Raw genomic sequence first — 26,385 nt, 5'->3', positions numbered from 1 at the left:
CGAGGAACGTCCTGTACAACAATATTCTTTACAAGAACATTGCTACGAAAAACTTTGACGAATGTTTTATTTGCTAATTAACAAAAATATTTACAGTAACGTGGTTTTCACCTATATTTTTGGCGTGTTGAAAACGCAGTCTCTTCCTTTCTGACTCGTGTCGTAATGATAGTTACCCCAGAGACAACCATGGTTTAGTTTATCAAGGTGTAACAGCAGTTCCTTACGCGTTGAGCACTTTTACGTCAAAATGATAATATGTGGGAAATAAGCTAGGAATTCCTTGACCTAGGGCCTTCAGAAGACTGAGCACCAACGCAGCGCGCTAGCGTGTGTGGGTTTGTTTGGGAAGCCAACACGACAGCGTCCGTTGTAAAAACGTGGTTGTTATCTTAGTTGACGTAAGAACTTTCGAAGCCAACGTAATCTGCCATTTTTCAGTTTCTTCAGAATCATCAGTTATAAAAATGCTAGAACTGTAGCTAAGTTTTCCGGTTTTCTTTTTATAGCCGTCAATAATTCCTGCGCACCCAAACTATTAAGGAATCGTGTCTTGTAATCCGAGATAGCACTTCCCATTGTAACAAAGCAGATTAGAACTGAAAATTATTTTCAGTATCAAGCATTTCAGGTCTTTAACAGTTCCCTCTCTGTTCGTCTGCACTCATGATGTCACTGATTTCACGGAAAAAACAGAGCCATCCGCTCGGAGTCGATTTCCTTGTGCGTTTGATCACGTGACTCCAACTGGTCACGCGTCTCGTCACATCCTTATCACGTGTTTGCTTCCTTCTTGTCACGTGAACTCGCAAATGTGGCCACAGCCCGCGGGACACCAAATGTACTTTGAAAACCACTCCTGCATGTGAACAAGATGGCCACCATGACCACAGGCTTGGCACCACACGTTAGGACCTTTCACCATCAGATGGCTATAATTGGAAGGGAGAAAAGCGAAAAGTTACTTTCGCTGCTATGGAAATTACAATATTTAGAGATCAGCCTTAACTGGATTTGATGCGGGTCCTCTATCCTGGTCGAATTCAAATTTGGAAATGTTGGTTTTTGTGGAGGGATGAAAACCGGAAAAACCCGGAGAAAAACCCTCGAAGTAAGGCGAGAACCAACAACAAACTCAACTCGTATATGACAGCGGGCCGGAATTGAACCCGGACCACATTGGTGGGAGGCGAGTGCTCTCAGCGCTGCGCCATCCCTGCTCCCCATGTCTCCTGTTCGACGTCCTTATCGTAAAGTAAAGCAAAACTGATCATGAGAGAGTAAGTCTTACCACAAAGAGCATGGCAACACAAGACTCCGACATCTTTCACAATACCAGCCGGACTTGGTCAGCGGTTTGGAACACCGTCCACATGATGTATACACTGTGGTAGACGCCTGGTAATAACATCAAAACAATTAGAATGAAATAAAGCTCCCGAGTGGAAAGCAAGCCGTAGTCTCAGTCATTTTCTCTATAGTCCTTTGTACGCGCAACATTCATGTGTGCCCCTCCGGAAAGGAAGAGGAGCAAAGTGATCGGTGGATATAACTGACAGGGAAGTAAGAAGCAGTTTATGGCGTGAAATGACTGAGTTCAGTAATTTTTACGACAAAAATCTTTGTATTATTTTTCGGGAATGCGTTTTGGTTTCAGGTTAACATCTCTTATGAGTAAGATTTATCGACATATCTTATTATTGTAATTGCACTTTTTTGCCTTTTTTTACTGTTTTCAGCCTCTCGACATATATCATCCTTTATATTTACCTGATTTAATGAGCTCACTGCCGGAAGACTGGATAATTTGATGATCTGAGTGGCCACTGACCACAACTGAAGACGGCCCAGTAAATCTATTGAGAGAAGAGTATTCAGTACCAGCTTGCTTGCTAATTCACATCATCCAGGTATCCGCCGGCACGGATAGGCACTACTAATCCAGTAATCGCGCAATGAAGATTTCGTTTAAATCCATCAATTTTAAGAGTAGATCACCATACTCACCGATGTACGACATAAGCCACTGCTCTTGAATTTGCTCGTCTATTTTGTGACGAATTTTATCCCCAAGTACTATCAATGCTGATACACACATTTGTACGTCTCCCTGATGTAAAGTCCCAAGCAAAATAAGGTGAAATTAACAAACAAACTAAAATACAAACACAATTTTCGGTATACCACTCAACGCACGTGCTCGATGAGAACAACCTGAGCAATTCAAGAAAGAGAAACTTAAACCACGAGAGAGGATTATAATAATAATAATAATAATAATAACAATAACAATAACAATAACAATAACAACAATAACAACAATAACAACAATAACAATAGCAATAGCAATAACAATAGCAATAACAAAAGCAATAACAATAACAATAATAATAATAATAATAATAATAACAATAGAAGTGCCCTACCTTGTCCGCTAAATGATGAAGCATTTCAACCACCAATGTCGTAAAATCCCACTCTGGGAGAGGCTGGTCAATGAACGATAAAAACACCGTTAAGGCCTGGTTCACACTAGCGACATAACGACATAATCGCTTATGTCGGTAATGTGAACATCGACATAAAGTCATAACGAAAAGCCAGGTTTTTTTTCTTACGTAGTTATGTTCATGCTGTTATGTCACTATTATGTCATTATGTCAGGATGTTCACACTGCAAACAAACGACACAACGTCCTTCTTATGTCGTCATGTCGCTAGTGTGAACTAGGCCTAAGAGTGAATTATTAATACTTAACAATGATAAGAACAACGAAAGAAAAACACAGATTGGAGTTGGATGCTTCACTGGGCTTCTCTAAAATCCTCCAGACATCTGACACTAACGGATACTTTTCAGAATATTTTGCCGCCATATTGACTTTTCGTGACCACTAAAACAATTCCGCTACTCCTGGATGTAGATGGAACGCCAACCTCGTTCCCAGGGTCTCTCTTTCCCCCCCGAGGGGGAAGGAGGAAGAGAGACCCTGGTTACGAGGTTGATAGAACGCCTTGCCAGGGACAGAGGCGATTGGAGGAGTTTTGTCAGTGACCTATCTCCGAAATGGAGTACACGGGCTTCAGATCACATCAAAACAGTCCCGGAACCACTCGGGCGGACGGGTTTCTGTAGCGCGTGAGTTTCTGTTGTGTTATCATTTTCTTACCAAACTTTTGGTGGTAGAAACATCAGGAACTTGATATTCAATACTTGAATCAATTAGCGACTTGGCATTCGTGGCACTTGCTGTTTCAGACTCGATATTGCTAGAATGCGAAAATAAATAACAAGACTGTAGTTAGGGACAGGAAAAAACATACTTTAAGCATCCCAAGGAACAAGTGTTCCCGATTTAGAATCATGGAATGATCGCTGTCAAAGTGTGGTTGCCTAGTAACAGTAGGGTCCCATATGACATCTGCTTTCTTGGGCCATATTTGCCTAGTTCCTGTATCGCGCTTTCCCTGACCTCAACCGCGTGATCGCAGGGACTGATCAAGTGGTCTGGGAATGAGGCAAGGGCCACTCTAAGTCAAGCAGATAAGGAAAATAAGAGAACACTGAATGTCTTGATAAAACACCGAATTCTCACTAATTGTATCACAGGCTTCCAAGTATACCCCCAATGAGAGTTAGGATATTAAACATATAAACCTGGTGGGTGACTCTGGCCTGTCTGTGTCCTGATCAAGTGATGGAGAAGTAGGTCTGTAAAGTAAACAACACAAAATATTAGTACTATTACACAGAGAACAATATTTGTTCAAAATGAAGGAGGTGCGTGACGATAAATTATAAACCAGCCGATATATAGGGAACACTGACCAGATGTTATCTCATGTATGACGCATTAGTACCTCTTACAGAGGTATTTTTGGTTCCCTTACTGATAACTTTAGTCCGATCACATTACAACGAAAATATGTTTACATACTAAGTGCTTGTCTTACGCACATTGAACTAAGAAGACACATTCCTCCTTGTTATGGGCCAGTTTCAATACGCTTTAAAATTCCCTACGTCAGAATTATTTTTATCACGAATATCGATAAAGCCATATAACGTAATGCCTTACTACCTGTCATGAAGTGCAGCCCTGGGCTCAAATGCTTCCTGAAAAAGAAATGTCAAAACGCGAATTAATCAAAATTTGCTTTTATGTTTTCAACTCATGGCTGTTTTCGGTGCCTTCGAAGCTTTAGCCACATTCTAGTAACTAGAATCATTGGCTAGGTTTGTTTTTAATTCATTGCAACGGCTTTGCTTCCAAGAAATGCCATTCATCAGAAATTTTGACAGAGAGTATACCATAATATGCAAGGGAACAGGCTTAGATGACACTCACGCTGGGTAGTTTCCAGTCTTGTGGCGCGTCTCTGAGGGGGACTGTGTCATCATAAAAGAACTGCACATCGTCTTGATCTTCATTGAACATAAACTCTATGAAAGAACATAGTTTAAAGGAGCTCAGTTACAGGTATTTTTAGTTATTTTGGCCACGTACAAAATTACCTTTAAATTGAAGGAAACCTGAAAATAATAGTTAACTAAGATAGAAAAACATTAAATACCTCGATTGCTAAAATTCATCAACTTTGGATTTTGGCCTTCACTGCTTGTGGACGATGATTCATCATTCTCGTCTGAAAAACAACAACAGCAAACAAATTGATCAAGAAAACGCCGAAGTTTACACTTCAAAACGATTACTTGATTTCATACGAACCTTACTTTGGTAGACACGACGTGGGCATATAACATGACGCCTTACTCACCTTGCGTTTCATGCGCTGGCCCGGTGTTTTGTCCTACTGCTGGCTCACCTGATGATTTGGGATTTGCTGATGTGGTTTGTACGTTACTTTGCGTACTTACACCTCCTGTGAAAAATAAAGAAAACCTCTGACATTTTCAATGTTTACACGTGGTCTGTGGATTAGGGTAATCCCATTATCTACCGGTAAAGCGTCTTAGTAATCCCTTGGCGTAAGCCCTGGGATGCTAGAAGTGAGAAGCAAACGTTCTCAAGGATGGGGGAATCTTACCGGACAAATTCCCCCAAAAACGTTGCTCTGACGAAAGCTGCTCACGCAACAATCACCAGTCATCAACAGTTTGGATTTGTGTTTGAGGAAAACTCGGTCAGGGGGCTCGGTCAGAGAAATCACATGAGTATCGTAACGCCATCGTTTTCGAAAAGCTCCATTTTCAAAATGTTTTCCGTCCACACGAAGACACAAAGCCGGCGTTTTCAAATTCCTCCGGTTTGAAGAGCGTTTTCGAAAAGCTCCGTTTTCGTGACGGATTAGTGTGGACGGTAGGCCTAACCGTAGAAATAAGGCTGCGTTTTCAAATTTCTCCGACTTTGTTAAGTCCCCAGTAGGCTGCATTTGCCCTCTCTTATCCTTTCGATATTGCTGTTATTGAAGTCTTAAAAATCCCCCTATCCATAAAGTAAAGCTTTCCCAACTCACATTAAGTACCCTAGTATTTGGCAGCACAAAACTTTGGTCGCCCCCTACCCGCTACCGGGAGAAAAGCCAGTAATAAGTGCAATTTGTGAATGGCTCCAAAATTACACAGCAAAAAGTAGAATTGAAAAAAAAAAAGCGTTCAAGAAGCTGGTTTATTTCATTTACCAGCAGTTGGTTCAGGATTCCCTGTCGTGCTCAGGCCTCCGCCACTGCCATGACTCCCTGCTGCAAGAGCAGTCTTAGTACTGGGTCCAAGTGTTGAAACTGTAGTTCCAGATCCCCCAGGGCTGCTATAAAGAGTCTTCAAGACGGACCAGGTCTGCGCATGCTCATGCATCATAAGCCTAGTCGCTACCTAAAAAAATTCAAACGAAAACCTGCCAATTAAACCGTGCAAATGGCCCTAAATTCTAAATCCTCTGTGAACCCTTATATTGTAAATTGTCCGTCACGATTCTTGTTTGCTATATCTTCATTACACAAGTAACAAACGTTTTAAATTTCAAGTGAAATATCACGCACGAAAGACCGCGTTTGACCACATTTCCAAACACCGAGAAGAGAATTGAAAATACGACGCGTAGCGGAGTATTTTTGACGAACTTCGAGGTGTTTGGAAGTGTGGTCGGACACTGTGTCGAGTGCTTGATATATCTTCTCAATCGAAACTAAAAGTAAGAAGTAAACGGAGAAATAAAATCGCAAAAAATCTATGCTAATTAAGATCAGATATCCAAACACCATCACGGTCATGATTTCCTTTGTTTAAACTTGATGAAACATTAATGACTTTGAGAAGGAGAGTGACCGTTACGTTCTCCAATACAAGAGCGGAGTTGTCATCTGTAAAAACTGCAACATCTTTGTTGCTATAGAATTTTGGTCATTTTTAACATTTGATGTACACTTGAGAATATCCAATATATTTTGCCAAAATGTTTGGATAAAGTAATTTGTTCGCTCTCTTGAAATCACCTAACATTTCAGCCACTTACACTGCAGTTGTGCTCGCAGAGATCTGAATAGCTTCGCCCCGTCAGCTGATAGCTCTTGGCAAGAATTCCAAACCAATCTTCCTTCTATGAAAAAAGCGAAAAGTGTGGAAGTTTGAATTAAAGACTCGAGTTTCCATTGTCTACTAAAAGCAAGGAAATGAAACCACTATCTCAAAGGACAGTTGGTTTCCTACGAGTACTAAATTTATCACATATTATTCAGATAAACATCGGTAAACGAGTTCTCTTATCGTCTCGTTACAATCTTCACATCCTTACAGGTTCCTGATATTTTCCGAGTACAGAGTGCTATAAATTCAAACCATTATTGCGTACTAAATTTATCTTCCTGGCTGCTCAAAATCCTGCAAAAAATGTGTGAGTTTGCCTCTTGTAACTATATTTAACTCAGGTGTATAAATCGGTATTTTATTTAGTCCCTCCTTTAATACATCGACACGAGACATACCGTAGACTTGCCATTTTCGTGAACAAAAAGTGTGCTCTTGACTTCAGACACATTGTCAGCCATGTCTTGGAACTTGCGATGAGAGATTAAGCTGCTGTTTGGTAACATGAGAAGACTGTTACCACCACGCCTGTCAGTGAAAAAAAACACAGAGATTAAAGGAGCTACGTCACAGTTTGCGCATCTTGAAAAGTTTAGCCTCAATTTTTCAAGTTCGTCATTCGTTATCCGTGCCAATCTTCTCCATCCTTAACCATCCTTGTTCCTTTATGGTTTATTATTACCTCTTTGGTGTTTTTCCATCTTAGTAAACTACTATTTTCAGGCTTCCTTCAATTTAAGGTAATTCTGTACTTAGCCAAAAAAACTCAAAAGACCGTGACTGAAGTCACATTGTTAATATAATCTCATGCGGACAGGTGATGAGAATAAAGAAGATCATCAGCAAGGTAACAGTCTTGATGTGCCACTAAATTCTACGAACTAGCATTGAAAGAAAGGTATGGCGATCAATAAGCAGAACTACTATTTTGAGCTTCAAACCGATAAAGAAAACCTTCGGACCCCGGCGTTATTAATTTTGCATGCGTCACGCGTCATGTGTCACGCAACGATTCTTAGACACATTTTTCGACGACCCAAATGGCGGTAATGGTCGATATATCTGAGTGAGTATTCACTTTACTTACGGTCTCGTGTGTATCGTATTTTGTGAAGGAAACCTCTTTGACAACTGGTCACTCGACGCAACACTGATGTCACCATTGACATTGACTGACAGCCCAACTCTAGGAGCGTGATCAGCGGGAAGCTGAGCATCACTGAAGACATGCTGATAGAGCATGGAGTCTTTAGCGCATGACAAGAATACAAACGGGTCTTTGTTGCGGAGTGATTGTCTCCAATGGATACCTGACAGAACAATAATTTCACAATTACATGTTGTTGTTTTTTTCTGTTGCTGTCACAGCTTCTCAGTAGAAGCGTGTTTGCTTTGATAAAATAAAAAATCACATTTATGCTGAGGAGCCAAGAAGAAAAATGTTGCTTTTAAACACAATACCACACCAGTTGCAAATTTATACTGGTTCACAGTTACTTAATGTGACGTTAATTGTAAAAGACAACTGAATGCGAAATTTCAATGTAAATTGCGAGAAAAAGCCGTTAAGCTTCAAGAGGATGGGGGGGGGGGGGGGGAGGAAGATTTTTACAGCGAAGTGGTTGTAGTTTTTACTCTGTTTAACAGGTCATTGTTTATATTTTCAAAAAACTGCAATGCAAAAGGGTTAAAAAACAAATTTCGACAATAATTGTTCTGGTTTTTTTTTTTTTTGCATTAATTTTTACACTGCTCCAAGGTCCTACAAATTTCCACTCTATATAACTCAAAACTTTCTAACAAACTGTAAAACTTAGTGAGTGGGGGAAAGTTTACAGGGTAAAACCAAAGAGAACCATGTAAAAGCTATTCCACAGCTTAGCTCTACTTACGTATTCCCATAAGTTAAATTCTAGTTTTGGCATGCACGGATCTACAGGATATAAGTTCACTTATCTACCTTCCAGTACCTGTTACAACATCCTTATGTTCACAAAACGATGCATACGGTATGTAAGGTCTTCTGATGTCCCAAACATGGATATCAAAATCCACAAGAAGAGAACAACTGAAATGGAATGGAACAAAGAATTCACACATATGGAAATAGCTAAGGCAAACAAAGCGTTCTGAGAGCACAGCTTTCATTTGGATGATCACATGTTTAGGTTTCATTCAAGGTCTTAATTTAAACACCATATTCAAAGACAAACCTTACAGATCAAGTGATTAAATGTAACTAAAGACCATATTTTTTTTTTATTAAATCACACTTGATCACCCATTGTTATTAAATTTGTACTAGATACGAATTTCAATTATCACTGATAACTATTATTGGTTAACCTTGCTATCTGGAATTTTCTTTGTGGCCTCCACTTAATACGAGCAACAGCTGCTATTGTTTGAATCGTGTTTACAAGACTGGTCCTGCCATGCACATCCCACACCTGAAGAATCAATCAATTAGCATTATATACTGTATCTAATTATCAATAAACTGTGTTTGATGTTTACCTAAACTGACACCTATCTTGGGGATTTGCCCTGTGGAAATGATTAATATAAATGATTTTTTGTCACAATCCAAAAGCGTCACTGAGTCAAACAGCACCTTGAGCTTCAACACTCAGCAACTACCAAAAGTAACAGAAACTGAGGGCAAGCAATCCTGCCATTTTAGCACAGCCCTGCGGCTGATCTAAAACACAGTCACATCGGTAGAACTGATTTTTTAATAGTTCTATTTAATGCTGTTCAATGAATAGGCTTTATCAAAGTGTTATCTACTCTTTCAACAAATAGGCCATAGTTACATGTAATAGAGGGAAATGGTTATGAAACCCGACAAAGTTCTTTGTTGTATATTTTTGGTCTCTTTTTTGGCCTTGCCCTTGCACAAAACACAATTTATAGCTGTTTAATACTGACTGAGGAACAAACCATTGCAAAAGAAATGTTAAGGTTAATATCAATGTTGAAATTCATGTTAAGTGTTTGAGCCCAAAACAAAAGATTGTCCACAGCTGTGCAGAGTTCCCACTAGTTTTGATAGTTAAGGGTCCTTGGGAAACCCAGTTCCAAAGAGTTGGGCGTTCCTTTTGCTTTTCAGGGTTCCTTTGCCTGTTACCAAAATTCTTGGACCTTTTTTTCCACATCCCAAGGACACACTGTGCCATAAAATTGTACGTCCTTTGTATTTTTTGTGCATATAAGACGCACACCTATGCATTGATGGGAACTCTGCCATGGACCTTTCAACATTCGCGTTAATCTAGCTATCTTTCTTTGCTCCTTTAATGTTTGCCGTGCTTCACAACCATTCCCCTCTATTAACTATGAATAGGCCGAATAATTCAGACTCATTCTGCTAGCTACCTTAATCATTTTGTCTCTGCCAGCAGACGCTACCCAATTCCTCTCTTCATGATGCCAGTCAATGGCAAATGTCGGTCCATTGTGCCCCATGAATGAGTTTATAGGATAGTTTGGTTGACGGCTATCCCACAACTAAAAATGAACAAGCATCACTTCATCAGCCTTCTAAAGACACATTCCAGCTGCATGAGTCCTCAACAGGCAGTTACACTGTCTCTTAACACTACGTATAAATTTAATTCAATATGGTGATCAGGGAACCAAGTTACAAGTTGAAGGAATTTTGCACAGCCAATATACTGTAGTTAGCGCTAGCAGTGTTAATGTAAGTTTACCTGGATATTTCCATTCTCACATGCAGCAGCAAACCTCTGTGCATCAAATGGACTGAACTGAAGAAAAATAGCAAGCCAGAGTTAATTTACACAGATTATCATTAAAAGCCTATTGAACTAGCAATTCACTACAAATTAAAATGCCCTCAAGTTGACAACATTTTGTAATTCCCAGAAAGAAACTTGAAGAAATACAAACCTGAACATCCCGGATACTTTCAGCTTTTCCATGGAATGTTGATACAATGCTTTGTTTTCGCAAGTCCTGTGAAATAATGTTATTGTGTGACAGTTCATACAATGCCCCTTCCCTTTATGAGATGCACACATGGGGAATCAAGGAAGCTGTATGCAATGTCTCGAAGATGTCGTGCATGTGACACATACAACTCCCATGATTCCCTACACAAAAGTCTCATAGGGGGAATGGCCTATTATAATACAATTCTCAGAATTTTTTAAGCTTTCCCAAAAGTTGCGCTTTATCCTGCTTATAAAAATTCTGTAATAAAAAATGGGGGTCACCAAGCTCATTTTCAGCCATCAGCAGTTGAACCTAAAATTAAGGTTGTTTTTAGCAGGTCATACCATTGCTATGGTAACCTATTGTATCACGAAAATAAAAACAACATGTTCACCAATGATTGGGCAGCTTTTTAATCCCATGATTGTAGCGTCAACTTATAAAGAGTGGTTATGATGATTCATCAAAATCTAAGTCTTTGAAAGTACAGTCAGAAACTGTTCCCAGCCAACTTGAACTCAAGAAATGTTGTTCTGTGTCTGGCCAAATAACTTTTTACTACGTAGGTAGAAAAAAAAAAACACTAAGTTTTGATAACTTTTAACTTTTGATACTTAATTGCGCTCAATGTTTCTTTTGATTGTAAAATACAAGCAGGAAGGCTAGCTGTCCCTGTGCTATTTATATTACTGACAAGACAAGAACATGTTACTACTGATAATAAAATGTGAGTTAACCTACAAAAAATTTCATTGTTCCATCTTGAGAGCCACTCAAAAGAAGATCTTTCTCAAATGGGTGAAACTGAATCCTGTTGACTGTTCTCTTGTGTTCTGTGAATACCAGTTCTATATGGACATGTTAAGAAAAAATTCTATTAAATACTGCTGAATAAAAACACTTCTGCAATGTGCCCCTTTTAGCAAAAGATCTCTATAAACCTTTCAAGTAGACAAAAAAAAAACCATTATTAAAATTTTGAGTTTTGCACGCATTCACACTTAAGACACCCTTTTACTTTTAATTATAGTAGGCTCAATTTTTTTTTTCTAGTTTTCAGTGTGTTTCTCTACATACATTCTACATACATTCTCTACTGCCCTCGAATGGAATCATAAAGGTTCTCAGAGGAGGCCAGCTCAAACAGTCATGGAGGACTGGTGTTAACTTTAAGAATTGGAAACAAAACAAACTTGTCTTAGTTAGAGGCCAGGAAATTAAATCGCACTCAACAGAGTTTGGTGGAGAGCCACAGTAGAGGCCTTATGCTCTCCCATGGTGTGAAAATGGCAAAGAGAGAGCGTGTGTGTGTGTTTCTCTCCCTTGCTCTCAAATACATTTTGCTCTTGTTTCCAGCTAAAAAGTCTCTGATCTCTCCTTTTAAAGAAATCTAAAACTCAACTTGGATGATGCCTGACTGACAGCTAGTCAGTGTCAGCCAAACATTTCTGATCACTAAATATTTTGCAAGATATATATTTTAGAGATTTCTCCTCCTAATATGAATTTGCCTGATATACACTTCCGTATACACACTGGAGCCAATGAAAGCGTTACAATAAGTACCTTGCTTCTGTTTGGTGATTTTATTCAAATTCCAAAGAACAACAGCCCCATTACCAGCTGCAGTTGCCAAAATGTGATCTGGAAAAGATATCAAAATCAATAAAAATTAAACAGAAAATAATCCCCAGTGTTGACTTCAAATTCCTAAGCATATAAACATGTACACTTTAGCATGAGATAATACAAACAGGGTTAACTATATGTTTTTGAGGCAGCTGCATTCTACAAACAAACTTAGTAGGATCATTCAGAACAGTGTCCAGCCCAATACTATGAAAATATTGGAATGATAATAGGACAATCAGGACTATTGGTTGATCTCTGATCTAGCTTAGTCATGTAATAACATTGATAAGATATTCCCTAGTTTTGGCTATATCACATCCAAGACTGGTCAAACAATTTCTAGAAAAAATATTTGATTGATTATTAATAAATGAATATTTACCATCAACTGGATGCCATTGCACATCAGTAATACTGAAGTTCAAATTTATTCTTCCTACACGTAAATTAGTTTTCTCAACAAATCCAGACTCTTCAATTGCAATGACCTTAAAAACTAAACCAAAACAAAACAATAAGCACATGAAACAGACGGTAAGATAGCATTGAAGTAACAGAGGCAGTCATGATTCTGAAGACCTTCCACATATCATTTAGTGATGTACATTGTACAGTAAATTATACGCTGTGAAAGTCAAATAAATAGAGGATATTACATGACCACGTGGAGATACGAAATTTATCTTCGAGTAATGAAAAGTTTTTCAACACTTGAAGATAAATTTTGTATCTCCAAGCGACCATGTAATTTTCTTTTTATTATATAAAATATCCACAATACATAACGAGGTTTGTGGTGATTTTCCGAAGATTTGCGACCACTGTCCAAAGACTTCTGAAGATTTTCCAAAATTTGTCCAAAGGCCAGACAAACGTTTCCAAACATTACCAAGGATTTCCAAACATTTTCCAAAGGTTACGGAACATAACCGAAGATTGCCAAAGACAATCAAAGAAGATCTGAAGATGTTTCGATCATACACCAACAAATTTAAGTGTAGTTGAAGAGATAAAAAATGTTATCAAAAATGATATCTTCACATGTGACAATATCATATCATTTTTATCAATTTGTTACCACTCAGTATACCACTAACTTTAATATAATAAAATGAAACATACCATTCCTACCAGCGACTACAACTTGTGATCCATCTTTCGATGTACTCAATGAGTTAAGGGCTCCATCAACATTACAAAACATTGTAGAAAAACTATTGGGCCCTCCACCAAGTCCTGGGTGAGAGAGAAAAAAAAGACACAGGAAAAACCGCCTTTGCTTAAATTAGAATTATAACTGAAGTAATAAGATGACAAGGTTGAAAAGTATTTCCGATTGTGCCCACTGACTTGTTTTTGGTAGATGTTGAGAAATTTCAGACTTAGAAATGGGCCTTTGAGCCTTCATCAGTGAAAAGAATGCTTTTAATTAGCCAAAACTTCTTTTTAAAAATGTGCCAGTGCACAATCATAAACATTTTTCAACAAAACCTTCCTTGAGCTGGGAACAGTACAAGACTTTCATCTGCCAAGGTCTCTGTACAACTGCGATTTTACATAGACACCAATGCGAGCTGAGTTTTTCAAGTGAGTGCATTGTCTATAAAGTCAGTCTTTTTTATAGGAAACAGCTGGAAAACAGTAAAACGACCTTCTTGTACAGCGCTACTTTCTTCCTGCAACATATAGACAATGCTGCAAGACTACAAAATTGGAAAAGAACTGGAAGTTGTGCACTGAATATTGTTACAACAATTTCTTGATTACAGTCAAGCATCCATTTAGCAGTCAACGTGACCACCCCTGCCAGGACATGGCAAGTCTGCCTCGCTGAGGGTTTATGAAATGTAAGGCCCGTTCCAAATGGTGCTCTATTCATGTGCCGAACCTAACTGATGAGTTAAGTACGGCGTTTGAATCAGTTTGGTTCGGCAGGTTAGGTTTGGTGCGGCAAACAATATTAAATTCAGCAGGGTCTGTCACACTATGTGACGTTGGAGCGGCAGCTGATTCATACGGCGTTCTCCTCATGGGTCGAACCTAATGCATAAATTACTGTAATGTATTTTTCATATAACAGGACTCATGATTGGCTCAAAATTGAGTGGCGTGACTAGTCATGCATGAGGCTGGAAGTCATCGTTAAAAATAAAGACAACAAAATACCAGTATGCCTTCGATTTAAGAGAAACGGGACTGTACAAGTGACTTTCTTTCGCACAAATTCATTTTTTGCTTTTTCTTCGTGATAATAGCCCAGGTTATGCGATTTCCCTTTAACAAGTCGAATTAACCGGGAGAAAACTTGTCTAAATACAAACACTGAACCTTGAGTTTGAATTTGCTTCCCTAAATATTGCTATAACAGCGAAATGTTAGTCACAGATTTTCTATTTGGACAGAGGTCTTGAATTCAGAACGCGTATTTTCTCGTCGAAATTGTTACCACCGGCTTCCCGAATTAAGTTCGACGCAAGGACGCCGTCTGAACCAGCCGTCGGTCCAAAGTCGCTCTAAAGTCGAACTTAATCAAGTTCGGTTCGGCACATGAGTGGTGCGGCGTTTAGACCGGACCTAAGTGAAATGAAACTCTCACTTACTCCGTGCATGCAATGGCAGATCTGCACAGGCAGGCATGGCAAATAATGGTATGTGTTCAAAATACTGTTCAAATGCTGATTATTGCGGTGCTCTTCCCCTAAATACGTAGCCTTGATTATATTTACAGGCAGATCTTCTCTTACAAGCTTATGACTATTAGTCACGAAATTCTACGTCAAAACTAAAAAAAAAAAATCAAGATTGAAGCTAGCTAATTCTCCCAATGATGGCCAAAGTCCACGAACGCTGGTTTCTAAAAATAAACTGCTTATTGATCGAAATAAATCTATGAAGCTTTGAACCAAAAAAAATAAAACAGCCTCGTTGTCTGCAACAGCTGATCCGAGAACATGTCAGCGAGCTCGTAATAGAATTGAACGAAAAATACAAGGGTTCTGCAAGAAAAACTGAAATACTTGACCCTACGGTAGTCATGTTTTGTTTACAACAGCCACACAAAATTATAGAGCGAGAAAACCCTAAAAGCAGTGGAAATTTCCCTAACCTCTATCTTGGATCTTGGCCATTTCTTGCGCCGAGGGTTTCTCTACAAATTCCCAGAAGCTCATGGCATTTCCAGAGCGGAAACCAACCTAATTGTTTCCCTGGAGCCCAGGCTCCTGACTGACAATATCATCCCGTGGATCTGTGCGATTAAGGTCGTCACGCAACGACCCCAATAGACTATGCGATTCCAAGCCGTCATGCATTCCCCTGATCCCAGAAGTTTCCCTTTCTTCTTTCTTACTATACTATAAAGCCATCGACGCAGTGGTACGCGTAATTAGGTTAGAGTCGTTAGAGTGGGTGTCGAGCCAAAAGGATCATATGTAGGTCGACGCAATATCGGGAGAAGCGTTGCGTGACGCGATACGTTGACTTTGATAAGTAAGTTACATTGGCGAGGTGGTCAGTATAAGCATACTGTCTAACGTGCAGAAAGATTGCGGGGCGAACCCAAAGATCATCTGCGTGGCCGAGGCTATCTAATGTGAAAATTGCCTAGAAATAAAATTTTGTAATCGGTCATTTCATTAGGAAAGGATTCCCAATTAAAAAGTACTCTCCCACCAAAGAGGACGAATCCAAGCTAGACGTTTTCCAGCACAAATGCGTGAGGAGAATCCTGAAAGTTTACTGGCCGATGAAGGTCACTAACATCCCGGATTCAAAGAATGGAGAGGCAGAGGTGGCGGCAAAAGACCGAGTTGCTTGGAGGAGACGGATATCGATTGATGGCCCCATTCTCCACGAGGAGAGAAGGGAAAGATAATGATAAGGAGCCCATACGCATGGCTCCGGTGATGAGCTACTCTCTAGTGCCCAGGGCCCCAGCGAGGCACACTGGTAGCTACTGTTTAGTTGTTGTAGTAAAACATTAGGCTGATTTAACAAGAGAACGGGAACGTCACTTGACGACGGCGCGCGCAGTACAAATACCAAAATATGGTCAGATGACGACTGCAGGGCGCGCGGAATAACCTGGATTCTCTTCTAATTTGACCATATTTGGATGTTTGTTCTGCGCGCGCCGTCGTCAAGTGACGTTCCCGTTCTCTTGCTATATCAGCCTATTTGAGCGAACAAAACGCGCAAGCTGGGCCACAAATTAATCACCTTTCCTCTTGAACTGAAAGGAATGTATTACAAACTGCGCATGTGGGCTGAAAAGTTGTTTTAGTTCTGTTGACCTTTCCCCTTTAGCTTGTGTTGTGGTTGATACTGTGTCAATAGAGTTTTTACGGCGGTCATGCATAGGAAATGATTGCATAAAAAGAACTTATTTCCTGAAAAGAACAGATTTCAGTTTTTGCCGTGGTAACATCATGTGAAAACGTTTTATTTCATGCTTAGGAGCAGGGGTTTGAGATCAGTAGCAAGATAGTCCAACTGGGGTACAAATAGAAAAAAAAAACAGATATAATGCTCCTCGGATAGCAACTGTGTGTGGCACGGAACCATCAGTCTTTGACAGTCTTTGCAGCCAGAAACCACAACCGTTCACAAAAACCTTAACAATGTGGAATGCTCTAGAAGATTTCGATGTGGTTTTCTTAGTAACGAGCCATCATATGCATAGAAAATTGTTAGGCCAAAATATTGACTGATTATTTCGTTTTGTTATGTACCCGGGTTATGTGTTGAACTGGCTCGCAGAGAACCAGAGAAATTCGATTAAATTCCGCGAAGGTATAGGGTGTCTTGTGCGTCCACCAGGAGAGGGCCCTTTTTTTAAAATCTCGTTAAGGCGAGAAACAGTGAGGGAGGGGTGGTGATTGGGTGGTTTGTCCATCTGAGCCAAAGAATTTGCGGTTGCTATGGTGCTGTAGGCATAACGTATGACAATATACAAACATTGAAAATTGGCCGGAGATCCTTATACAGTGAGAAATTCCACATTTTTCACATTGCATGATTACGATAAGAACCAGCCTTTGTCGAGCAGCGGAAGTGGCAGTGATGGGAGACAAACCGCAATGATGAATGAAACTGTTGAAATGGGGAATGCAGTTAAAAACGCCATACCTCAATATCCTCCCTGTTTTTATTTTACAGTTTATTTTTTTCTGTTTTGTAGGTGAGTTTAACTTCTCGTGATTCGCATACACTTAAAGAAGTTAATCTTATTTCACTAAATCTCCCGCGAAAGCCATTGATCTGAAGCTGTCACTTCAAAACAACTTCTTCAGTTGAAAGATCACACCCCATGAATGGAATTTTATACCCGTTACCAACAGTTGTCGTGACACAGTGATTTAGACCATGCTCATCCAGCTAGGCTAGCCTGGTGAAATGTATTTTATCTCTGCCTTCGTCGTTGGCGTATTTCTACCCTTTGTCCACACTTGCACATTAATTCCAGGAACTGTATTTTATAGCTCAACTCAGCGCACAATCTTAGCACCAATAGTTTTCCAAGCTAAAGTTCTCAATACAACAGAAGAAGAACCGCCAGGTCAACTCTTCGATGTTTGCGTCAAAATCGAGAGGATCTTCAAATCACCGTTTGAAATTCCTCCAGAGCTGTGCTTTGGATCCTTTGGAATTCAAGAATTGTGTCTGTCATATGTCTTCCCAGACACTGATTACGTGTTCTTTGTGAATGAAGATTTCACAGCCAGATATGATGGTTACCCCGTTTCGGCAATTCAAGTCAGCGATGAACTCGTCTCCGCCGTGGAGCGCGGTTATTGCTCTGGAGAAACACCGCCGTTACGTGACAGCTGCGGTAAGTTAATAACTTTATTTTATACCCAACGAAACAAAAACTGAGTGATATAATCAGTGAGCTTATTTTCCAGCTTGCGCGCAATGCAAATGAGGGAACAAAAGTTTAAAATTTTAGCTAACTCTTATCAAGAATTCACGCCAGTCGTGAAATCCTACCTAAAGCAATTTCTGTTTTGTTTCCGTACATTTTGACATCAACAGCAGATTTTTTTCTGTTTTCCCTCCGTGGGAAAGCAAATATTTACGTATGTGAGAATGTCGGAGTTTTTCTTTCAACAATAATGTTTTGATTTTCTTAGCGCGCCGCGCGCCACATTTTCGCGTCGTTTTTCAGCTGGCGGAAGTGGCAGGCGGCGCGACCTATAAATGTCATGTCACTAAAGATCAATAGCCGATCCTATTAATCAAGTCCGCTTGAGGATTTATCCGGCGACAGCAGAATTGTTAGACGCGCAAACAACTAAAATCTATTTTGCGATTCTCAAACTCGAAAACTGTAGTCGTGCAGCCAGGATATCAAAACAAAACCTGGTCTGAAAGTCACACCCATGAACGTGAGTTGAGACAAAGAGCACAATTATCAAAACATTGTTGTCTTTCTGTTACCAAAGCGACCCTTAGAAGTCGTGGTTAGGAAAAGCTTCCGAAGATTTTAGCTGTGGGCTTAAAGTTGAAACTAAAAAAAAGCACACACCAAAACATATCAGGTTGGTCTTTCCTTTTCGCAGCAAGGAATCTGATATAAATTCGCACTTGAGAATCCAATCCTTTTTAATCCGGCATATTTTATACTTGTCACTATTGCCGACCACACCTACAAGTTCAAATCTTGAAGCATTTCCTTTCTGTCTGACAAAAATCCCGTAGAAACCGTAAGCTTCACGGCAACTCTCACAGATGTTTACAGATGTAAACACTTTGTCTCAACTGTCAAATATGACAAGAGTGTTTCGGAAGCATTTTTGTTTACACTGGCCACCCACCGTGTACACGATTAAGATGTCTGAAAATTACAGACAGAAAAATATTATATCTTTGATTTCCAAGGATCGCTCGGAGAAAAAGAAAGGTTTTGTGCTTCCTCTCGGCACGGTAGCAGTGGAGTTCATTAAGCTCTAAGAGTTATAGTTTTGACGAAGTATCTACTCTCGTATACAAGTGGAGTCAATAAGTGGAAAGAAGCTCGGCCGGCCCTCTTCTCTCCCCTGGGTAAAGAACTCTTCATCGCTGTTTTGCAGGAGGAAACGATACATCTTACTAAGATGGTGGTCTTTGCCACAAGGCGAGTGCTAGAGTCAAAGAATTACAGAGTACAAGATCCGGTTGTCAATTGAAATTACATTTTTAAAATCAAATCGCTCAGCAGCCACTTATTCGGTTATGACCTTGGACACCCTAAGATGCACGCTCTTTGCGCACGTAGCGCGCTTTCTCATGATCCTCGGTATAATACCGTCACGATAACCCTCCACGCCATTTTTCGTTTTTTTTTTTTTTCTAGAGGGTAATATAACCAAAGGCTTATGCATTTTCTCATCATTGCCTCTTCAACAAGTAAAATTTCGTGTGAGAGGTATCTTTCCATGTTTTGCGAATTTGGATCTCGAAAACCCGTGAAAAATTAAGCGAGTCCAGAAGTTTATTAGTCCTCTTTCTGGCCGATGTTGGGTCACGCGGGTCGCGGGAGCAGCGTTGCGTGACGGCCCAAAGTAAGTCGAAGAATGTAGAACATAAAATGTAACGCCCAGTTAAACGTTAGAAGGTTCATTCTTGGCTTGCGTGCTCTTTCTCTTGCATTATTGGTAAGTTAGCAGAATAGCCTATTAATGATGTGAAATTATCAGTTTAATTCCGGGAGGTATTCCCTTATATGTCCGGTCCCAAAGGGTAGGGTTTTATAGCCGTTTTGGTCATAAATAGGGTATCGATTTTAGCCATTTTGGTCTCAAATAGAGTATGGTTTCTGCACTCAAGTCTTGAAATGGGTATGTTTTTTTAGATATAGCCGAAGCTACGTTTTCATCATTATCGATAAGACCATCAACAAAAGCCCCTCACTATGCCTTTAACATCCGTTTGAACTAGGGAACTAATTACAAGGCAGGTCTGAAACAGGGTATTGATTTAAGGGTCAGGTCTCAAATAAGGTGTGGAATTTTTGGTCAGGTCATAAAAAGGGTAGGGAAAATCGCATATTTTGGTTTTAAATAGGAAAAGGGTTTTGGGAAGCGGGCCGCACACCCCCAACCAATTTTTCTGAGAATAACCCCCCCCCCGGGGGGGGGGGTAAAGTAGATGATAGATAATGTGACTCTTAGCTGTAGCGTAACATCTAGGCCAGATTTCTGAACAGCTACTGGTAAACGAGTCTAAGAAACATTTTCCACCGAAAGGAAAACTTTTTTTAATTTTTCATTCATAGTACCGCCCAAGATTGAAGAGGAAACCTTTGAACCTGTGAACCGAATACCGGAAGGGGGGAAAGCTGTCGTTAACTGTCTAGCAAGCGGTTCCTTGCCCGTGATTACAAACTGGTACCGGGGAGGAGAGCTTGTGTTGGAAAAACAACGAGGGAATATGCTGGAAATCATTGACGCCACCATGTACGACACTGGCAGATATGTATGCACGGTTAAAAACCCTGCAGGAGAAGCGACGGAGGAGACTTATGTACAGATTCGTAAGTATGGACACCCAGGAGGACTGCCATATAAAAAAGACGGCGGTGTTCGTCGTACCTATTAGGGGTTAAAAATGAGGCTTTGGTACCTCTTGGGGTTTTCAGCCTCGAAAGGTCCACAGTGGGAGCTTTCGTGGTACCTTTTAGGGTACTGAGCCTAAAACAAAATATCACAGGAGATTATGTGTTGTTATAGAATTGGTGCCTCTCAGGGGTGAAACAAATTTCAAGCCACGCTCAGAAAACAGATTCTTGGTACCTATTAGGGGTTCTTTTCAAAATTTCCGACGAGTGATCCATTCCTTTTCCTATGAGAGTCTCCCCCCCCCCCCCCGGGAGTTCTGTTGGTGGTAAAGGAATATGCACCAGAAGCTGATATACTATATGTCATTTGTTCCCAGTCTCCTCAGCGTGTGGACGCCTGGTCGCAGTCGATGAAAACGCCACAGTAACAATACAGAGCCCAAAATATCCCTGGCCATACCGGAAAGCGAAGTCCTGCTCATGGCGAGTGTGTCCCCCACAAGGAATGAGGCTGGAGTTTAATTTCACGACCTTTGACCTTCGTACATTCGACAAACTGGAGATTATCAATGGTACGATATACAGCCTCTTCAGCTTCTGACTACGAAAGTGATTAGTCAACATTGATGGGGAGGGAAGAGGTGGACACATTATGAATGTCATATTAGGGGATAACTTAGTGTGTATTTGCCTCCGGAAGCATCCCATAATAGCTCTTTGAAACAATAGAATTCCAGATAGTCGCCGAAAAAGTTCATTGTTCATGGAGGATCGCAGCCTGGCGACGTGTTCTTTGAACCCCTTCCATATCCATCAAGGGTGTTCTCCTAAACCCTCCTTCTAATCTTCTATTTGAACGATTGAATGCAAGGGGTGGAAATCTTTCCCGCTCCTTCGCTCTATCTAGCACTCTCCCATCAGTGTACTAAAAGATTGCTAAAAAGAGGTTACTACCCCGATTCTGCTTAATTAGATAAATAAGGGTAAAGTGCGCGCTGACGTACATATTCTTCTTAATCGACATCAGGATAAATCAGGGTGAATCAACCGCCATTTTTCAGCAGGACATTTAACTTGGTACCTACCGCATGGTGGGAGGCGTCGTGGTCTCATGGGTAATGCGTTCGTCTCCGGATCGAGCGGTCCGGGTTCGAGCTCTGGCTGAGGACATTGTGTTGTGTTCTTTGGAAAGACACTTTAATCTCGCAGTGTCTTTCTCCACCCAGGTGTGTGTATAAATTAAAATGGGTACCGGCGAACTTAATGCTGGAAGTAACCCTGCGATGGACTAGCATCCCAACCCGGGGGTAAATCCCGTGATAACGCATTTAAATTTTTGGTTTCCTCAGAGTGCGATCAGCATCGCTATCCGTGGAGAAAATACTGCGGTTCTAAGGTGTTACCTGGGGTCTTTGTTTCGCGGTGTAACTCGACTTGTATGCAGATTGTCTTGAACTCTGGAATCTTGCCAAACAGAGTAGCCACTGGTTTCCAGGCCACTGTCAGGGCTACGGATGAAGGTAAGTTAACGCGATCCCCACAAAGCTTTACACGAAGCCCAGTCCAGTTCTACAGTAGCCCTCTGTCACGCAACGTTACGTTCCCGGGTGCATGTCTCTCATCCGAGGGCGTTGATTTGCGTGACCGAGAGAGTCCCAGAACTGAACTACACTAAAACAAAAAAGGTCAAATAACTACATTAAATGGTGGTATGTGTATCAAGCGAAGGAACTAATTTAGAAAGGGGAATGAGAACGAGAGAATGGTCGCGAGACACTGGGCTGGAGTGGTACTTGGGATAAATACTTCAGGTAAAGCGTTTAAAGAATCTGTTGATTTCAGACTGTAGAGCTTAGTAAAAGAACAGAAATGAAACCGATGCCAAAATAAGGCGGTGATAGTCCATGCAGTCAGCCTCAAGTGTTCTATTTCTCCACGAGCTAAAAAAGAAAACTAATTACATGGTGTCGACAGGGTCAAATGCCCCTCGATTCCGCCGAGGGGGTAAGAGTTCAAAACCAGAATTTTGTTAGTGTATGGTTAAATTTTGATCAATTCGAAGGGAACCCACATGCTTATTTGTGAACTTTATATGCTCATATTATGTAATCTAAAAACAGAAATAAAAGAGCATATACAGTTCACAAATAAGGGTGCGGGGTCCCTATGATCGATCCTTGAACCCTTGAGGCCCAAGCATATTGAGACCTTCCATTGGAATATCGGTGAACAGTTAGAAGCCGTTAAGATTCTCTCTCCAAGGTGAAGTAATAAAAGAAACTTGAATTCAATGCTTGTCACATTTACAACATTACAAGATACAGGGATACTGCAATAACCTAACACGATCTGGAATCTGGAGTCCAATGCTACTAGAAATCACTGCTCCAATGTTTTCAAACCGTGTCACCAAAACGGTGGAGCCGGACAGCACAAAAACAACGAATGAAGATCTTTGAAAAAGATAGAGTCAAAAAAACAACTGTCTGCCGTTGTAAATCGCTTTACCCGCGGCAGAGCCCTAAGCCGTTTATTTTAATATCCGCGTATGAAAAAAGTAATCTTCTTACTTTCACAGAAAGTACAGAGTTCAACCTCGCAGAGTTGTTTTGTAGCAGTAACTTAGGTATGTATTGTTAGATATTGTTCTGGTTTATTTTCGAAAGCAAGAATTCCTGATAGTTTTACGCTCACAACTAAACAACAACGTATTCAAGGAGAATTAGCACTCTGGCTTTGATTTCGCCAACTGGAATCCTGCAAAATCCTGCCCTAAATTTGTCGCGGGGACGGCAGGATGTGCAACGTAACTTTAATTAAGTACATTCTTACATGACCCCATCATATTTTGTTTCGTTTTTCTATTGCTATTAGGTCTGTTTGTTTCTCTCACTCGTCCAAAGCGAGAGCGTGTCTTACCAACAAAACCCTTACGATTGCAATTTGGACTGAAAGCCTTGCAATGACTGTAATGAGGGCACTAGCTACTCAAAAACGTTTGGATGTCAGGGACCACGCGCCGATGAAGAATTTAATTCTTGTACGATGCCGGACCTCTTGGTCAGGAAATTCTCGTACCAGACGTATACATGATGCCGGAGACTTGAGAGAAAGACATCCTGTGAGAAATGAACCTCAGTTTTTTCTTTTGTTTTTACTCTAGTCGCCAGAGTTACCCCCACGGTGAAGTTTCAGCTAGGATTAGAGGTCAATGTGATAGTTTTGGAAATCTTCAAACAAGATGAACCGGCGACTGTTTTCATAGACCAAGAAATCTCCATCAAGCACGGGTAAGCAAAACCCGTAAATTCCGGTACTTAACTTAATTCCCCGCGTAATTAATCCTTCCTACAGAAAGCCCATGGGCTTTAGCTCCCAAGGAATAACAAAAGTTCTTCCTTATTAAAAGAGCCGCGTATACTTTTCGGGTTTCTTTCCCATTTGTTTCCCGAATCTAGTAGACATAATAAGAAACGAGATATCGAAGCAGTCAATGTTTTAGCGGTCACAAGCTTTCGACGCTGCCACAGCATCTCTCTCAAATGACTATGGCGGGAATCTATTTGTCACGTGATGTTTTGGCAGGTGACTTGGTTCACCCAAGCTCACGTGACAAGTAGATTACCACCATATTCACTTGAGAAAGACGCTGTGGCAACGACGAAAGCTTGTGATCGCTAAAACATTGACACTACTTTGGTATCTCGTTTGTTTTTGCCTTTTATATGTGAGCCCGACCATATTTTTCTGCTATAACAACTGATAACTGACCGCATAAAGAACGTTACAAATTTATTAGTTTCAGCAGTTGGTGTTCACTTTCGAGAAGTTTCTACACTTCAGAGCAATTTATTTCTTATTCTGAAACTCTCAAGTGTGTTTTTTTGTTATCCTACATAAGAACTTCTTTTTCATTCTTCCAAAGTTCTACCTCTTTTCTTCTTATTTTGCAGTTTTACCATTACAGATATGTTTGGCTGTTCGATTGATTTCAAACTTGATTCGGAATATTACGTTTTCGCTTCTTACGAGGAATACGACGACGGCGAGGAACCCAGCTCGTATGTGATGGATTTTGCTGCAGATCCCCGCAACAATAACATGCCCGCGAACTTCGTTCGGCGGTTGAACAGGATGAAAGAAGATCCGCCCAAATGTGAGGCGCTGCCGGCGAAATGAGTTGCTTGTGGTGGGAGAGGGGGAGAATGAAATTAATTAGGAAATTAATAAGGCTTAAGTTAAAATTTAGTTAGTTGCAGCGGCATAAAGAGACTTACGCAAAAGACATTCGCTTAGGATTTGTTTGTAACTTGCGCTCAACCGATAATCAATTAAGTTTAGCGATAAAAGCTCACCCGCCATCATCGTCATTTCCTCTCGCAGTTGATTGGCTCTTAACGATGACTTCCCAGGACCCCCAATCTTTTTAGTCACTGACGGGTTGAACTTTGGTGCTGACCAAGACGATCGTGGACTCTTTAAGCGCGCTTAGCCGGATGCTAAGTTGCTCTTAAGGCTTGGGGCTGTTCTTTATGTATTGTTTTGTTTGGCCAATCTTTAAAAACCTTGTAAATTGTGCAGGTCATTCCGTTGGTTTAGAAGGAGCATGTAGGAAGTCTACCTGTTCTGGTTTCTGTAGCATGAAGCGACCGTGAAATAAATTGTTCCTGTTAGAGCGGTTTTCAATTGAGTGTCAAAAATAATCAGTAAATTACTGTGATTTTAGTTTTACTACGGTTTGAGATTTACTGACTAGTCTAATTGGTAGGTTATTAGCCTGCGTTGTAGGCGTAAACGGAGAAGGAGTAGGGAGGCAACAACGCGAGAAATAATGGGAAGGAACGTCCTCTCTCCCTCGCCCCCTCCATCTATCCCCGCTCTTGTTCTCCCTCCCCATCTCCCCTGTTTTACGCCTGCTACGCAAGCTAGGAAGTTATTGGATTGGTTTTAACTTTACGACACTCAATTGAAAACCGCTTTAGTGAATAAAATGTGATCACACGACGTACGATAAAATGAATTAGGTCTGAGGAGTATGGATACATGACTCTTTTACGGTATTTTATGTAATTTGTTTAATGTTTCTCGCTGGCGTTCACTCTCGTGTATTTTTTTTTTTATTATTATTGGAAAATAACGGAAAAGATAAGAGAACAATTTTTTTTTCTCCGAATATTATTGTTTAGCTGACAAGGACGAAAGATAAGAAAGTGATGCTTTTCTAATAAACGTGTGTGGAAATTTTGCAACTTCGGCTAAGAATGGTAAAACGACCTTCATTTTACAAGTTCAGTTAGAAAATACCCACGGTGAAACATTTCCTCCGCTATTTTCAGTCTCCTGTAGAAATGAATTTGCTATTTTTTTCTCAAACAAGAAAAACTCCTGTAAATAATTAGTGAAATTTCGAACGAATATTTGGACAATGAGCCGTGAATCCGTTTACGAATGTCGTTTCCTTCCAGAACTAGGATCCAGGGGAGTTAACCATATGCTTTATAGGTCGTATACTAGAACAGGAAATCTTGTAAGGTACTGAGAACTTGTTTACCTATTTCAAGGAAAGACTGAAATATCATTTTATCTCACCGTTCTCTTGAACGAAGAAAACTGATTATTGAAGAAGAACGTAAATACCGTTCTCTTGAAGCGAAGAAAAGTGATTATTGAAGAAGAATGTTCTATTTTGCGTTTTTTTCTTGTTTTTTTCCTTCGA

At 40.4% G+C, this 26,385-nt stretch overlaps 2 protein-coding genes across 2 annotated transcripts; one reads left to right on the top strand and one right to left on the bottom strand.

Moving 5' to 3' along the window:
* Nucleotides 1–50: 50 nt before the first annotated feature.
* LOC110054352 (GATOR2 complex protein WDR24-like) lies at nucleotides 51–15,346 on the bottom strand. The gene is made up of 25 exons (XM_020760738.2): nucleotides 15,240–15,346; nucleotides 13,256–13,369; nucleotides 12,516–12,629; nucleotides 12,068–12,145; nucleotides 11,243–11,349; nucleotides 10,457–10,522; nucleotides 10,258–10,314; nucleotides 9,923–10,054; nucleotides 8,891–8,994; nucleotides 8,515–8,612; nucleotides 7,632–7,854; nucleotides 6,943–7,072; nucleotides 6,474–6,557; nucleotides 5,644–5,833; nucleotides 4,780–4,884; nucleotides 4,576–4,647; nucleotides 4,350–4,444; nucleotides 4,083–4,117; nucleotides 3,659–3,712; nucleotides 3,171–3,270; nucleotides 2,427–2,489; nucleotides 2,008–2,110; nucleotides 1,771–1,856; nucleotides 1,292–1,398; nucleotides 51–932 (listed from the first exon to the last, which is right to left on the bottom strand). The coding sequence occupies exons 1-25, from the start codon at nucleotides 15,301–15,303 to the stop codon at nucleotides 797–799; spliced, it is 2,517 nt and encodes an 838-aa protein (XP_020616397.1). The 5' UTR covers nucleotides 15,304–15,346; the 3' UTR covers nucleotides 51–796.
* A 1,932-nt stretch (nucleotides 15,347–17,278) lies between these two features.
* LOC110054350 (uncharacterized) lies at nucleotides 17,279–25,918 on the top strand. Its single transcript, XM_020760734.2, has 7 exons — nucleotides 17,279–17,963; nucleotides 20,388–20,645; nucleotides 21,047–21,241; nucleotides 22,019–22,189; nucleotides 23,248–23,295; nucleotides 23,833–23,959; nucleotides 24,623–25,918. The coding sequence occupies exons 1-7, from the start codon at nucleotides 17,528–17,530 to the stop codon at nucleotides 24,846–24,848; spliced, it is 1,461 nt and encodes a 486-aa protein (XP_020616393.2). The 5' UTR covers nucleotides 17,279–17,527; the 3' UTR covers nucleotides 24,849–25,918.
* Nucleotides 25,919–26,385: the final 467 nt, after the last annotated feature.

Source organism: Orbicella faveolata, unplaced genomic scaffold (assembly GCF_042242905.1).
Source record: "Orbicella faveolata isolate gen_17 unplaced genomic scaffold, um_ofav_v1 contig_13, whole genome shotgun sequence".
Lineage (NCBI taxonomy): Eukaryota > Metazoa > Cnidaria > Anthozoa > Scleractinia > Merulinidae > Orbicella > Orbicella faveolata.
The sequence above is the reverse complement of the archived record's forward strand: the minus strand, read 5'-3'. Positions and strand labels throughout refer to the sequence as shown.

Bases quoted from the DNA above. Each gene is read 5' to 3' on its own strand.
- LOC110054352 (XM_020760738.2), bottom strand. From the start codon at position 15,303: ATGAGCTTCTGGGAATTTGTAGAGAAACCCTCGGCGCAAGAAATGGCC. The intron at 10,315-10,456 runs GTTTGTATTTCT...ATTTTTCTTCAG, and splicing joins AAAGTATCCGGGATGTTCAG to TTCAGTCCATTTGATGCACA. The intron at 3,271-3,658 runs GTTTATATGTTT...TTCGCATTCTAG, and splicing joins AGGCCAGAGTCACCCACCAG to CAATATCGAGTCTGAAACAG.
- LOC110054350 (XM_020760734.2), top strand. From the start codon at position 17,528: ATGTATTTTATCTCTGCCTTCGTCGTTGGCGTATTTCTACCCTTTGTC. The intron at 22,190-23,247 runs GTAAGTTAACGC...TTACTTTCACAG, and splicing joins TGTCAGGGCTACGGATGAAG to AAAGTACAGAGTTCAACCTC. The intron at 23,296-23,832 runs GTATGTATTGTT...TTTTTACTCTAG, and splicing joins GTTTTGTAGCAGTAACTTAG to TCGCCAGAGTTACCCCCACG.